General features: G+C 44.6%; 1 protein-coding gene across 2 annotated transcripts; it reads right to left on the bottom strand.

The window, feature by feature from the left end:
- Nucleotides 1-13,239: 13,239 nt before the first annotated feature.
- On the bottom strand, nt 13,240-16,458 carry LOC147267562 (class E basic helix-loop-helix protein 40-like). 2 transcript variants are annotated; one of them, XM_086198485.1, is made up of 6 exons: nt 16,197-16,458; nt 15,973-16,050; nt 15,812-15,875; nt 15,623-15,730; nt 15,226-15,349; nt 13,240-15,156 (listed from the first exon to the last, which is right to left on the bottom strand). In XM_086198485.1, exons 2-6 carry the CDS (start codon nt 16,047-16,049, stop codon nt 14,306-14,308), a joined length of 1,224 nt encoding a protein of 407 aa, XP_086054611.1. In that variant the 5' UTR covers nt 16,050; nt 16,197-16,458; the 3' UTR covers nt 13,240-14,305. The 2 variants fall into 2 exon arrangements, with proteins under 2 accessions (XP_086054611.1, XP_086054610.1); XM_086198484.1 differs by having other exon boundaries at nt 15,973-16,458.

The following is a 16,458-nucleotide window of genomic DNA, read 5'->3' as shown; positions in this document are numbered from 1 at the left end:
ACAGCTACAACATCGGGGCTGGGCATCCTCAAGACACTCTCCAGACTTCAAACTTGTACTCCCCTGCGCACCGTGGACATCTCCTCTTCCCCTTACAACCCTGTGCAGTATGCCCAAAAGACTGACAATTAAACACCTCAGTGGCAGGGAAATGAAGGCCCTCACAAAAAAACACATACACCCCAGAAATACCCAAGCCGGAAGAACTTCACCCTCAAGCTCCACCACCACCGTTTCACTAATCTCCCTCTGTGGACTCCTCTTCATCCTTGTCACCTTTACCACCCTTGGACCTCCCTTAGTGTCTATTCTCTCCTTTATCTCCTCCTCCTCCACCTCCATTGGAACCCCTGTAATCACCCCTCTACACCCCCTCCTGCTGTCCTCTTCAACCCCACCTGCACTACCCTCTCCACTGTGTACCCCACTATCTTCCTTCCATTCCCTCCTTGAATTGCTTTCTCCACCTGCCCCAGGTTCTTGCACCCCACCAGTAAGTTCCCATCCCCCAGAACCCGTGCAAATTTAATCTCCCCTAGTCAGCCTTTCAGTGCCCCTGTCAATCCAAACGGATTCTTCTTGCTCACACCACCCACCTCAACAAACCTCACCACTATATTTACGCAGAAGCATTAATCAGGCTTAAGCTGCTTCTCTATAATTTAATGAAGCCACGCGAGGGACAACGTACGTCACCGTGCAGAGTCGCCACCGGCGTCTGGCCCGGCTCTCATTTTAACTCCTCCCGGGTGCCACTAGCTGACTGGATTGGCTGGGGAGGAGGCCAATCAGGGCTCAGGATTGTCTCCGGGGGCCAGCAGAAGCAGGCAAGGGAGAAGGAGGTGACCGCGCAGGGACGTCACAGGGCGCCGTCTGTAACAGGTACTCATAATCAAACCTGTTGGCCTGCAGTAAGGTGGCACTGATGAGGTGGAGATGAGGAGAGCGAAACGTTCTTTTGTGTGTTCCACTATAGTATCACACACGTACATAGACAGACATAGAGGAAGAGGGATTTTATTTTAAGAAAAATACTTTGACATGTCCCATCACCTACATTGGCAGACAACAGTTTCATACAAAAAACTAAACAAAATATGACTCTTAAAGTCATTATTTTAAGGGAAAAGCATCACCTAAATTAATGATATACAAATATGAATAACTTAAAACTACTTCATAAATCTTCTTATAATACAAGAAAATCTATGTATTAGTCTACTACTATTAATGGCCAGTAGATGGCACCTGTGTATGATAAATTAAAATGAAATGCGTAATAAATACACAGGTAACCAAAACATCACTGGTAATTTCTACTATTGCTTTCCACTACTACATAATAGTAGTGATGGTGGTTCTGAATGTTGAATTCTGTTACAAAATGTACAGATATTCAGAAAAAAGGGTAGTCTATAACTCTGGAAAGGCTGTGTCTGTTTCTTGTCACCTTTTCGTTGTGCTTTCTAATGCCACTTCTGTAGCCTTTGTTGAGCTGCTCTGCAGTGCTAAGCCTTCCAAAAGAATTTGTTTCAAGCTACTATCAAGGTGGCTGCAGCTGCACTCGTGTTTCTTGGAATTTCGTGGTAAAATGATTTAAGTCCCAAATCCTTCACCCTTTTCTTTTCTACATCCGACTGACAAAAAAATAAAGTTTCATTTAGAGAAACAATCGAGTTTTCCTTCTCCACAGTAACCATCCTTCCTCCACAAATTGGTGAGTCTCTGCTAGCCATCTCTTCTCCAGTAATAGAATCTTCTCACAGCTGTAGCACAAATGCTTGCTGATGGACATGATGAACTGTCCAATCACACTAAGATTAAATTCTCAAAAAATGATCAAACTAGGCAACTGGACTCAACCTCTTGTAAGTGAAGACGTTTCGCCTGTCAACCAAGAAGCTTCTTCAGTTCTAAAATTCTGGTGGGAAGTATCAGGTATATAACCACCCAAGCGGGTGGTGGCAAAAAACAAGTGGTCGTCAGGCCAGAACAATCGGCTCATGAGGTGGTGATGTGAGTCGTTGGCCTCAGTTTCGACCCTCCCAGCCCTCTTAGGAGGGTCATTCAGGTCACCTGAATGAAGGCGTGAAAGCTGGCTGCACCACCTGGGGAGGGATCTAAGGACAGCATTGTAGGTGGGTAATAAGTGGTGGCTGATTTACCCTCCTCTGTTAAAAGATGGACGTTCTAGTTTGACATGAATGGCTTCTTTCATCCCTCTTTCAAACCATCTGTCTTCCCTGGCTTGAACGTGTACCTTGTGGTCTTCAAAGGAGTGCCCCTTCTCCTTGAGGTGGAGGTGGACTGCTGAGTCCTGGCCTGTGGTTGTGGCCCTCCTGTGTTGCACCATGCATTTGTGCAGTTGTTGTTTTGTCTCCCCTATGTACAGGTCAGAGCACTCCTTGTTACACTGGACTGCATTGACAACATTACTCTGTTTATGCCTTGGAACCTCTCTTTAGGATGGACAAGTTTTTGCCTCAGGGTATTGCTGGGCTTATAGTGCATGGGAATCTGATGTGTGTTAAAGATCCTTCTGAGTTTCTCTGAAACTCCTGCCACGTATTGGATGACGATGCTCCTCTTCTTCTGGGCTTTATCCTCCCTGGGCTCCTTGGCAGTTTTAATGAAAGCCCAGTTCGGATAACCACAATTTTGGAGAGCTGTGTGGATGTGGTTGTGTTCCCTTCTTTTCCCATCTGTTTTGGAAGGGATATTTCGTGCTCTGTGTTTGAGAGTTCGGATCACCCCCAGTTTGTGCTCGAGTGGGTGGTGTGAGTCAAGTAGGAGATACTGATCTGTGTGGGTGGGTTTCCTGTAGACCCGAATGTTAAGTTCCCCATTGTTTTCAACATGTACCACACAGTCTAGAAAAGCCAAACAGTTGTCTTTGACATCTTCCTTCGTATATGTGATGTTCTTGTCCACCGAGTTAAGGTGTTCAGTGAAGGCTCAACTTCACTTTTTCTGATAGTGACCCAGGTATCGTCTACGTATCTATGCCAATGTCTTGGCGGGTGGCCTCTGAGACACTGGACACCTGGGTCACTATCAGGAAAAGTGAAGTTATGGAATTTATAAATAATAAAGAGTTCAGATTTCACAGGAGGGGCGGTGCCTTCTACTGACTAGCTGCCTCTGGTTTCGATGCTCCATTGATGATGGCTTTTTATTGTCATCATGCACGCATTTAGCTCAAGCTGAACATACTCAGAGTTGATTGAACTAACACAGATCAGCTGTTCGGGAACCTACAACTCAGAGTTTCCCATCTTGGGTTCAACCAGTTCAGAGCTCAGAGATAGGCAAGGCAAGGCAATTTAATTTGTATAGCTCATTTTCACAAACAGTTTGTCTAAAAGGGCTTTACATGGCATCATAACAACATCCTCTACCCTTAGACCCTCACATCAACTGAGGAAAAACTCCATAGAAAACCCTTTTAACAGGGAAAAATCTGAGAAACCTCAGGGTGAGCAACAGAGGAGGGATACTTCACCCAGGACGGACGGACGTGCAGTAGATGTTACAGAGAAGAAAACAGTTTACAATACAAAATGTGGGAAACATGGAAATGTTAATAACAGTCGAAGAAGGAAGCTTCTGGTAGGGAAGGTAGGGAGAGCAAGCCAGCTTGATAGGGGGCTGGATGGCAGACTGGTTCATGGGAAGGGAGCACAGGCCGGTGTAACAGCAGGGAAAAAAAGGGGGGGTAGGGGAGCAATGCAGGCAGTGGTTGGTGCAGACAGATGGAGCTCCGGTGGATCTGTGGAAACAGAGAGACTGTGAGACACCAAGGCCAGACTACAAAGTGCAACAAGTAATGGTAATGACAGTTCCAAAATGTGTGGGGAGGAGAGAGGAGAGGGCTCAGTGTAACCTGATGTGTCCCCCAGTAGTCTAAGCCTATAGCAGCATAGGTATAAATGGTTCAGAGCTACCTGAACCAGCCCTAACTGAAAGCTCAGTCATAGAGGAAGATCTTAAGCCTAGACTTAAAAGTAGTAAGAGTATCTGCCTCTCTGACCCATGGAGAGAGCTGGTTCCACAGTACAGGAGCCCGGTAACTGAAGGCTCTATGGAGCTTACAGCACCTGGTATTCCCAAGCGGTCTCCTATCCAAGTACTAACCAGGCCCGACCCTGCTTAGCTTCTGAGATCGGACGAGATCGGATGTGTTCAGAGTGGATGGAGTGGCCAGAGGTGGACTGGTGTTTGTTGGAGTTGAGGAGGAAGGGGGAGGGGAAGGACTTGGTTAGGGCTCACAACAGGTGTAGGAGAAGGGTGTATGGTGGATGGGAGAAGGTATATACTGATGGATCGAGGGCGTAGTCTGGGGAGACAGGATTTGGGGTGGCAGTACTGGGGAGAGGGAGAGGGATAGGGATTAGTAGGCGCACGACAGATGGGCTTGGGCTTTACACAGTGGAGATGGTAGCGGTGCTGGTGGCACTGAGGTGGGTGGAGTGTACACAGGTGGGGAGGGTGGTGGTCTGCTCAGATTCAGCAGCAGTCCTAACTAGCATCAGGTCATTTCACACGGGTAGTCGTCAGGATGTTTTGTACCAGGTTCTTCAGGCAGTCACGAGGGTAGTTTAGCGGGGGGGTCAGGTTAGGTTTTTATGGGTACCAGCACATGTGGGGGTGGAGGGGAATGAGAAGGCGGATGAGTTGGCAAAGTTGGTGAAGAGGACGGTGGAGATGAATGTGAGGGTGAGTAGGGCTGAGGTGAAAGTGATAGTGAGGGAGAGGGTGATGGACATGTGGCAGGGAAGGTGGGACAAAGAGAAGAAGGGAAGGCACTTTTATAGGGTTCAGAGGAGTGTGCGGGCTAGAAGGGGTAGGGGTGGAGGTGGGCAGAGGAGGGGGGAAGTAGTGATGGTGAAGCTGAGGCTGGGACATTTTGGGCTGAACGGGACTTTGATGGTGTTAGGGAAGCACGACACTGGGCTGTGTGAGGGCTGTGGTTAGGAAGAGTCAGTAGAGCACGTACTCCTGAGGTGTGGCAGGTATGAGGTGGAGAGGAGGGTGATGAGGGACAGGTGGAGGAACATGGGGAGGGGTGAGATCAGTCTGGAGGGAGTTCTGAGGATGGAGGATAGGGAGAGTGTTTGGGTTCTTTTAGATTATTTGAGGGATACAGGACTGTATGATAGGATTTAGGTATAGGGATTATGTTTAGGATTTAGAGGTAGGATTTCGTTGTAGGGGTTAGAAGTAGGGAAAGATGGTGTTCCGCGATGAGACAGAAGAGGGAGGTAACGCTCCATCTTGTTGGTTGCCAACCGCCGTAAAAACCGAAGAAGAAGAAACATGTTGTTGCAAAAGGGACCTAATTGAGCAAGACACCATGTAGTAACACCGTTGCTGTAATGTGCGAGCCGGTCTGCCGGAGTTTAGCAATAAACTATGACCAAGTTTGGTCTAAACAAGAAACTCTGTTTTCTTCATGTATGGAAAAAGAACAGAGTTTAACATAGTGGCAGCGGTGGTGGACTCAGCCTGTGGAGCCAGCGCAATGGAGAGATGCTGTAGCTGTAATTAGCTGACGAGCTAACACCGGGCTAGCCTGCCGAGCACAGACTGTACCTGCGGAGTGGAGCAACATGGATGAATTAAAACCTCTGCAAAGTTTTGTGCCTGGACTCCAGCAACCTTTCGAAAACATGGAAGACATGGAGGGACGAGTTTGTGCTGTATGTGGACTTGTCACTGTCGAGTGAGGAAGAGGATGAAAACAAAAAGGTGAAACTTTTCAGCTATCTCGTCGGTGAGAGTGGCAGGGAACTTTTGGATACGCTAATAGGTGATACAGCCAGAGATACATGGAAGCTTGATGACATCATTGAAAAGTTTGATGCCCATTGTAACCCCAGTGTTAATGAGACTGTGGAATGATATCGTTTCTTTTCAAGAAATCAAGGTGTCAGTGAAGCTATTGACAGTTGTATCACAGAACTGAAACTGTTGGCTAAAACATGCAACTTTGAGACACTGAGGGACTCTCCTATTCGAGATCGGATTGTCTGTGGACACAATAATGCAGGCATGAGAGAGAGACTACGTCGTGAGAAAAACATGACACTGGACACATGCGTACAGCTTTGCAGGGCCGCAGAGTTGAGAGAGCTGTCTCTGGACCGATGGTGGAGGAGGTGCATGTACTGCAAGGAGCAATGCGCCAAAGACAAGCTGAGAACATAGTGGATTGCAAGTTTTGTTGGAGAAAGCATGAAAAAAGCAAACTGAAATGCCCAGCTTACGGTAAGAAATGCAAAAAGTGTGACAGAGAGAACCATTTTGCTGTGAAATGTAGAGCAGGCCCAGACCAAAGAAAAAAAGTTAATGTGCCAAACCCAGAACAAAAAAAAAGGAGACATGTACACAGTGTAGCACAATATGAGAGTGATGAGTACGAAGACATTCTCTGTGTTACTGAAGCAGGGGCAAGAGATGTGAATGAAGAGGGGGACGCAAACAAAGGGAATGACACTCAGCTCTTTGCTGGGATGCTCCTGGGCAAAGATGTTGTGAAATTCCAGATTGACTGTGGCGCTACATGCAGTGTCATCCCAGTTAATATGCTTAATCCTGACACAAAACTTGAGGACACAAAAACTGTACTAGTAATGTACAACAAAAGCAAACTGAGACCACTTGGAAAATGCAAGGTAAAATTAAGGAACCCAAGAAACCAAAAACTGTATCAGTTGGAGTTCCAGGTGGTGGATAAAGACTGTACTGTGCCGCTACTTGGTAAATGAGCTAGTGAGGCCATGAAACTGATAAAGGTGCACTATGAAAACATTCTGGCAAGAGACAGCATAGTTACCTCAGAGAAGCCCACCAGTACACAATTGACAATGGGACAGATAAAAGCAGAGTATGCTGATGTGTTCACTGGAGACTGCTGTCTTGAAGGAGAATACAAAATGGAGATCGATGAAACAGTAAAGCCGGTGCAGCTGCCAAAGAGACGCGTTACAGTCGCCATGATGAAGCCGCTAAAAGATGAGCTTCAGGAACTACAACACAAAAATCATTGCACCAGTGGAATGCAGCACGGACTGGATAAGCGGGATGGTTGTTGTACAAAAGCAGAATGGGAAGCCAAGAGTATGTATTGATCCTAAACCTCTGAACAAAGCGCTGAAACGCAGCCATTTCCCATTACCAACCATTGAAGACATACTTCCGGACCTGTCCAAAGCCAAAGTGTTTACAGTGTGTGATGTCAAAAGTGGCTTCTGGCATGTCAAGCTAGAGGACGAGTCTAGTTACCTGACAACATTTGCCACCCCATTTGGACGTTACAGATGGCTCAGAATGCCAATGAGGATAAGTCCAGCGAAATCTTTCAGCGAAAGCTTACACAAGCGCTAGAGGATCTGCATGGTCTGTACATTATCGCAGACGATGTGCTGATCACGGGACAAGGAGAGACACAAGAGGCAGCTAAGTGTGATCATGATGAAAAGTTGAGACTTTTTCTGAACCGATGCAGACAAAAAGGCATTAAACTGAACGCAGAAAGTTCAAACTGAGACAAAGGGAGGCTGCATACATTGGACACCTCCTGACGGCGGATGGACTGAAAATAGATCCTGAAAAGGTGCGTGCAGTCAAACAGATGCCAAAACCAGCAGACGTGAAAGCTGTCCAGAGGCTACTTGGTATGGTAAATTATCTTGCCAAGTTTTGCCCTCATCTCTCTGACCAGTGTCAGGTGTTGAGACAACTGACGCACAAGAACTGTGAGTGGAACTGGAAGAAGCAGCATGATAAGGTGTTCCTCAAACCGAAAGAGACTATTGCAAATGCTCCAGTGTTAAAATATTACAACCCGGAGGAGGAATTGACGATACAGTGCGACGCCTCAGACACAGGGTTGAGCGCAGCACTCATGCAGAATGGTAAGGCGGTCGCATTTGCAAGCAGAGCACTCACGCAGACGGAACAGGGTTATGCCCAAATAGAGAAAGAGTTTCTAGCTATGGTATTCAGCATGGAGAAGTTCCACCAGTCCACCTACGGCTGCAAAGTGACTGTTCAAAGTGATCACAAGCCGTTAGAGACCATTGTGAGAAAACCTATGTTAAATGCACCCAAAAGACTTCAGAGAATGATGATGCGCATTCAGAAGTACGATCTGGAAGTAGTGTATGTTCCAGGAAAAGACATGCTGCTAGCGGACACCTTAAGCAGAGCGTACTTTCCTGAGTGTTCATCCTATGGCTCTGTGGAAGCTGAAATAGAAACTGTTAATATGGTACAGCATTTACGTATTTCTGGAGACAGCCTCAACGCCATTCGTTCTGCAACAAAAGAGGATAAAACACTGCAGATTCTTATCAAAACAATGAACCAGGGATGGCTGAATGACAAGAAACAAGCACCAAGTGAAATCTGGCCATACTTCTCATTCCAGGAGGAGCTGTGCTATCAAGAAGGAATAGTGTTTAAAGGTGAACGTGCTCTCATACCTGTTGCACTGAGGAGAGAGATCACACACCGCTTACACTCCACACATCTGGGTGTGGAAGGATGCCTACGGAAAGCTAGAGAGTGTGTTTTCTGGCTTGACATGAATGACCAGATCAAAACATATATAGCAAGCTGTGACATCTGCAGATCGGTGGACAATAAACAACCGAAAGAAACACTACACTCACATGAAATGCCAAACAGACCATGGGCAAAAGTGGGCACAGATCTGTTCACGTTTGACAACAAAGAATACTTGATCACCGTGGATTACTACTCCAATTTCTGGGAGATAGACTATCTGCCCAACACAAAGTCCACCACAGTGATAAAGAAACTTAAAGCTCACTTTGCTCGCCAAGGTATCCCTGATATTGTCATTTCAGACAACGGACCTCAATATGCATTGCAGGAGTTCCAGAGATTCAGCAGACTGTGGGAATTCCAGCACAAGACTTCATCACCAGGTTACCCGCGGAGCAATGGCAAGGCGGAGTCAGCCGTCAAGACCGCAAAGAGACTCATGCTCAAAGCAAAAGCTGCTGGACAGGACCCTTATCTCGCGATGCTAGACCACCGCAACACACCATCACAAGGCCTGGGCTCTAGTCCAGCACAGAGACTTTTCAGTCGTTGTACCAGAATGCTGCTGCCCACTAAATCAAGTCGTCTTCAGCCAAAAGTTGAACAGGCACAGCATGGACTTAGAAACAACCAACAACGTCAGTCTGCCTTCTCCAACCGATCAGCGAAAGACCTTGACACACTGAAACCAAGAGACTCTGTGAGAATACAGCCACTCGCACCTCACACTTCTTGGAGAAAAGGCAGAGTGCTGAAGCAGGTTGCCTTGAGGTCCTACGAAACCCAGTTACATTCTGGTAATGTTCTAAGGAGAAACCGGAGACACCTCAGACGTGCTCCAGACAGGGCTCCCAGCGAGCCTATGGACATTAAGACTGAAGACCCTGATCACACAGAGGCAGCACCTCAGCAAACTCCCTCTGAGAGAAACAAAACCACTGTCACTGGCGACAGTATGACACCTATAACCACAAGATCAGGTCACACAGTGGTAAAGCCACAACACTTCAAAGACTTTGTGGCTTAGAAATAACTGTGTGGCAGTAACGGACTTTGGGGGGAAAAGGGGAATAGTCAAAACTATTTGGACTGAAAAAATTACAACTTGCACTTAAGTTCTTAGAAATGTTAATGTATGTTCATGCTCAAATGGTTATGTGCAATTTTCAGGAATATTTACTTAGCTAATGTTCGTGAAATGCTTAACTATGAGCTATAGAACTTCAAACTAGCTTAAGGAGAAATTCTAACACTCTTGTTTACAGTAGCTGACACAAAGGCACATGGAAGGCACTTTACCTTTAAAGTGAAGATTTTTGTTGTTAAGAAGGATATTTTTTATTCTATTATTTACAAGACACAAGTCAAATAATAATGTGTTGTAACTGTTAAGAAAAGAGTAAACTCTCAAAAGAGAAAGGATGTATAGGAACTATTATTAAGTTATACATTTCAGAGGAACTATTGTTTATGTTACACCAGAGCTGCTGAACCAAAACATGTTGTTGCAACAGGGACCTAGTTGAGTGAGACACCATGTAGTAACACCGTTGCTGTAATGTGTGAGTCTGTCTGTCTGTTTAGCAATAAACTATGACCGAGTTTGGTCTAAACAAGAAACTCTGTAATCTTCATGAATGGAAGAAGAACAGAGTTTAACAGAAAGGACCAACCTCTCACTTGAACAGTTGTGACCTTCTCGACCTTTTCCTCAACACCACCTACTTCCTCCTCCTACTTTCTCCTACTTTCTACAAACAAAAATATGGCTGTGCCATGGGATCTCCAGTATTCCCCATAGTAGCAAACCTGTACATGGAAGAGATAGAGAATGAAGCCCTGAGAACATTCAGAGGCCACGTACGTAGATGACACTAGGGTCACCATCAGAAAAGGTGAAGTTGAGCCTTTCACTGAACACCTTAACTCAGTGGACAGGAACATCACATTCCCAAGAGAGGATGTCAAAGACAACTCTCTGGCTTTTCTAGACTGTGTGGTGCCCACTGAAATCAATGGGGAACTTAACATTGGGGTCTATGGGAAACCCACCCACACAGATCAGTATCTCCTGTTTGACTCACACCACCCACTCAAGCACAAACTGGGGGTGATCTGAACTATCAAACACAGAGCACAAAATATCCCTTCTAAAAGAGATGGGAAAAAGGGAAAATAATCACATACACTCGGCTCTCCAAACTTGTGGATATCCAAACTGGGCTTTCATTTAAACAGCCAAGAAGCCCAGGGAGGATAATAAAAATGATGCCCAGAAGAAGAAGAGCATTGTCATCCCATATGTGGGAGGGGTTTCAGAGAAACTCAGATGGATCTTTAACACACATCAGATCCCCATGCACTTTAAGCCCAGCAACAGCCTGTTGCAAAAACTTGTCCAGCCTAAAGACAAGGTTCCAAGACACTAAGAGAGAAATGTTGTTTATTGTTTATACAGTACAGTGTGATGAGGAGTGCTCTGACCTGTACATAGGGGAGACAAAACAACAACTGCAGAACACAGAAGTGCCACAACCATATGCCAGGACTCAACAGTCCACCTCAAGGAGAAAGGGCACTCCTTTGAAGATCACAAGGTGCGCATTTAAGCCAGAGAAGACAGATGGTTGGAAAGAGGGGTAAAAGAAGCCATTCATGTCAAACTAGAACGACCATCTTTGAACAGAGGAGGGGGCCTCAGACACCATCTTTCACCCACCTACAATGCTGCCCTTAGATACCTCCCCAGGAGGTGCAGCCAGCATTCACACCTTCACTCAGTTCACACAAAACGACCCCTCCAAGAGGGCTGGGAGGGGTAACGACCCAAAACTGAGACCAGTGACTCACCTGACCACCTAACGAGACTAGTTCTGGCCTTACGACCACTTGTTTTTTGCCACTACCCACCTGGGTGGATATATGTACCTGATACTTCCCACCAGAAATTTAGAACTGAAGGAGCTTCTTGGATGAGAGGTGACAAGTCTTCACCTACAAGAGGTGAGTCCAGTTGCCTAAATTGATTATTCTTGAGAATTACGATGACCTGGATGACTGAGAATATACACAAATATATTATTTACAGTTGATCTCACAAAATGGTATTCGACATCAATATGCTTACATCGCTGTCGGTAAACAGGATTCTTAGCCAATGCAATAGTACTTTGGTTGTCTTCATAGATCTTAGGTACACCATACTGATAATTATCAACAAGTTCTAGCAATTGAGATAAGTACAGACACTCTTGTGTCGTGGCAGCCAATGCCATGTGCTCAGCCTCACATGTTGAAAGTGCTACAGTTGGATGCTACTCTTCTAGGAAATCAGAGGACCATTCTCACTTCGGCTAACACAATAACCACATGCACTACGTTGGTCAGTTGCATCACCTGCCCCAATCTGCCTCACTGTAAGCCAATAACCTTAACCCCTCATCATATTTCCAGAAACAGAGCATCCTGTCATTTGTACTTTTCAGATTTTTCAGTCCATGCTTTACAGTTGTCCACAGCTCTTCTGTTGGCTCACTGAAATACTGTGACAGTTTGCTAACAACACAACGCAGATCAGGTCTAGTGCATGTGGTTAGGTAGATTAGGCTACCCACTGCCACTCTGTATTTTCCGGGGTCACTCAGCTTTTCATCATCATCAGCGTAATTCAACTTTGATTCACAAGGGGCCAACCTGGGTTCACAATCTTGCATGTCAAACCTTTCAAGCAGTTTGTCAACATAGCTCTGCTGTGACATAGTCAGTGAAGTACATTCTCACCACTGGCTAAAACAATCAATACAAGATTGTTTTCCCGTAGTCATTGGAACTGATGAGAACCGTGGCCAATGTGGTATGAAGCACCTTTTCCACAAGATGGTGCTAGTATTGCATTGCAATACATACTGAGCAGTAAAACTAATGATATTGTGGAATTTGGAATACTCCAAATTTAAAATCAAAACAAAAGAAAAACATATTTGATGACAGGAAGAAAAATAATTTCTGTGGGGGTGGTTGCATCATATTCTTTTCTAACTATTTCTATAACTATGATACAGGAAACAGCACAAAATAGGAAGCAGAGGCATAGTATGGGGGACTGGACTTCCATATTATTGAATCTGAAAAGAAATCAGTGAACTTTCCCCAAGAGATTTGAACTGGCTACAATTTCCATTGACTATGGTGTCGTTATGCCAAACACAGTTTCTGCTCCCTGTAATCACACTTTCAATGTTGATGCTGAGCAAGACACAGATTATTTTGTGTTATTATTTGTAAAAAATAACAAAAAAAACAGAAAATCAGATATTAATAGACCATTAAATTTAGAAAAATGTTACTTATTTAATCTCAACTTTTGGCGAGACACTCACCACACACTTGCATACAAATTTTTACAGCCTGTAAACTAAGACATGCTATTGATTTACATAGGCTTTGCAGCTTTATGGGTTATGTAAGTGTTATGTAAGCATGTTTCGTTATGAGGAACTCCCCCGACAGTTGGCTACAACATGATAAAGTAGCAGGCAGTGAAACACAAAAAAGATGTGGGTTGGAAAAAGCTTTATTAATACTATATATATATATATATATATATATATATATATATATATATATATATATATATATATATATATGAACAAAACAAAATATATATGTACACCAAACAACCTTGTGTTACATTTCAAAATAAAAATCCCAGGTACCTCTTACTATAAAAACTATAACTTTGTAATTTTTGTTTGACATTCACTCTCTTTTCCACAGACACTCCATTTACAGAAAAAAAACCATCTGCCCTTGTGAGGAAAAGAGAGAAAAGGCAACATTAGCCTAGATCAGGCCTCAACTTGATAAGGAATTTGTGGGCAGACCAGATCAGGTCAAAAACAACTCCTAAATCATCCTCTGGTACAGATGCAAATTACACTCATTGGGTCATGTATCAAAAATAGAGATGTATAAGTTGTATAAACAGAAAAAGCATATTACTTCACAGAATTCCAGATGCACAAATGGTCAGGTGTCATGCTCATACATATGTCATTCAACAGACAAGAGTAGTGTGCATCGTACAGTGACAACGCCCTCAATTCTCTGAACCCTGTGACCACTTGTGTTCATGTAGCACTAAGGTAACTGAAGGGGGAGGTTTTCTGATGTCTGCAGTCAATATTAACCAGACATTTTTGGTAACATTCTAGGTTAATTGGTGTTTTATTGCAGCTACATGAGTGGCAAATACTCAGGGGTAAAGATCCTCCGATCACAGATCGACAGCAGGTCTGAGCAGCATCTTCAAGGGGCTTTTGTTAAATCCTTACATTCATTACAGACTGGTGTGTGTGTGTATGTGTGCAAAAACATAGCTCCAAAATTATTTGGTTGGCTTCTCTGTGCTTTACAGTCGGAGTTTGACTCTGACGGTCAGTGGTTACTGCAGAAACCATCCTCACTTAAAAAAAAAAAAAGGGAAAAAAAAGCCCTCTCACAATCTCTTGCATCGTCTTTCAGCTGATTGGTTCACAGTGTTCCAGAGCCATGTGGTAGGTGACCCTTGACATCACCACCTCAGGTTTCAGTGTGTAAACAGTTGATAATATAAACTGGGGGCTTATTCTGATCGATTTAGACAACAATGGCTCAAAGGGTGTTTTCACTATGTTTTCAGTGAGGAAACTGTTCAACCCTATTAACTATTCAGAGGGCAAGATTTCAGGTTTGTTTAGTCTCTTTTTTCCAAGTTCAAAGGGGGGGGGGGGGGTTGCTTTAAAACTTTGTGAGGAGCAGAGGAGTCCAAAGGGGTCTGGTGGGCAACTGGAGACTTTAACCTTGGGGACATTACCAAAGATGAGAGTGTCTCTTGTGGCAAGCTCGCTGCAGAGCTGTTCATTCCTGGGTACATGATTGGCATGCCTCCAGGGTACCAGCATTTCTCCAGCATGGGCAGATATGCTGCTGCAGCTGCAGCTGCAGGGGGGATGAGGTAGAAGGGAAGGCAGAATGGGTGTTGATTAGGGGGGAAATTAATATAGCCTCCAGGGTTTCCTGTCGCATGACCAGACAGGATCTCATCCTCTGAGGAGTCTGACCGTGACTTCTTGGCCTGAGGCTCATCACCCTCATGCTTGATGGCATCAGATATTGTGTGCTTCATTTCTCCGTCCCTCATGTGGCTTTCTGACCACTGGGCTTTGGGTTCACGCTTCTCGTGTTCCCCACCATACCCACTGTCAGTGTCTGTGTCACTGCCGCTCTGGTCCCCAATCCCATGGGGGTAAGTCCTTTGAATTACAGGAACACAGTTCTTTGCCAGGCCCTCAGTGACTCTTGGAGGTTGTTCAACTTGGTTTTTCCGTTTCTGTGAACCTTGACATATGAATTCGCCTGTGTGTATACTACTGTGATGCTGAAGTACTTCAGCAGCAACTTTGTGGATGTGGCTAACGACATGGGAAGGTGTCAGGTCCCTGCTGCTGTCTTGGTTGGTTAGGTAGAGGAGCACCTCTTTGGCACACAAGTGAAAGCCTGAGCGGAACATCTTGCCGCTCTCTGTACTGTCACCACCATGATCACCTGAATGATTAAAGGCACATGGTTAGAACTGAATCATCTTGAATGATGTTTGATCAAAAAGAAACTTACTAGTTTGCAGGTCCTTCTGCAGCTCAGTTATTTTCTGCTGCTGCTGCTCCAGCACAGCATTCAAAGCTTTCACATGCTTTAGAGTGAGTTCCAGCACCACCGCTTTCTCTAAATGACCGAGCGTCTAAAACAGGAAGACCTCCGATAAGTATGTTGATCATTCTTATGTAACACATTCTGCAACTCAACAGAGGACAGGGCTTGAACACCCATAAAGTCATGCGAGGCATGCTCATGTTAAACTCTAAATGGCAAAATTTAAATCCAATCCAAAAATAACACAATTATTAAAAAAAAAAAATGAATTCATCTCTAAGCTCCACATAAAATCAATATAATTTTTTAACTGAATCCAAACTCCTCACTTGTGATGTCAAAATGTAAAGATACTACTCACTGTTAGTTTAAGGTGTTCTGGTAACAAATCTTTCAGCTGGGCAATGCATTCATTGATTCTGTCACGTCTTTTCTTTTCTATTAGTCTATGTGGCAGTTTATACGTCTCCTGGAGATGATAGAAATGTTGTTAGTGATATCAAAGTTTCAATTTAGCCCAGCTTTGAGATGTAATTTAACTTTGACTTACCTTACTCTCATCTCCACCCTTTGTTCCCCTCCTGGATTTATAAACATAAATAGGAAAATCCATTCTAAGGAGAAATTTAAAAAAGATTAGCTTTTATTTTGCTCTGATTCAGTTTAAAGTGCATTGGACTAATAGCCTAAATTATATAATAGTTCCTTTACCCTTGCATGCCAGCTATATCCAGCGACGGGTGTTTTGGCACACAGGGAGGTGGTTGCGTTCTGGTAATTCCTTCCATGCTTCACAGAAAAAAACCCGAATAAAATACTTCAAACGCCTTCAAATTTACAAATGTGCCTCGCCGTTTTAACGAGGAAAAACATCTGTAATATTGGACAAATAAAGTTAAAGTGGCTGGATGCGTGCGCTCCGCCAGCGTACTCACTCCTCCGTGGTGTGTGTGTCTAGCTGAGCGTGTGTGAAAGCTGGGAGGGTTTATGACTACGTGTTGAATAAACCCTGTGACTGCGAGCACGTCTCTCAGCTAGAGACTCCGTCACATGAGCCTCACGTGTTGGACGGTGCTTTCAAGCCTGCTCCACCCTGCAATACACACACACACACACACACACACACACACTGTAGTAGCTACCGGAGATGGCCGGGTCCCGTGTACCACCACGCTCCGGCTCTCGGGACTGAGTGTG

Source organism: Aulostomus chinensis, chromosome 3 (genome assembly GCF_037954235.1).
Source record: "Aulostomus chinensis isolate RoL2024-O1b breed Wild chromosome 3, RoL_Achi_v1.0, whole genome shotgun sequence".
NCBI classification, from domain to species: Eukaryota; Metazoa; Chordata; class Actinopteri; order Syngnathiformes; family Aulostomidae; genus Aulostomus; species Aulostomus chinensis.
This window is presented reverse-complemented; position numbering and strand designations above follow the sequence as displayed.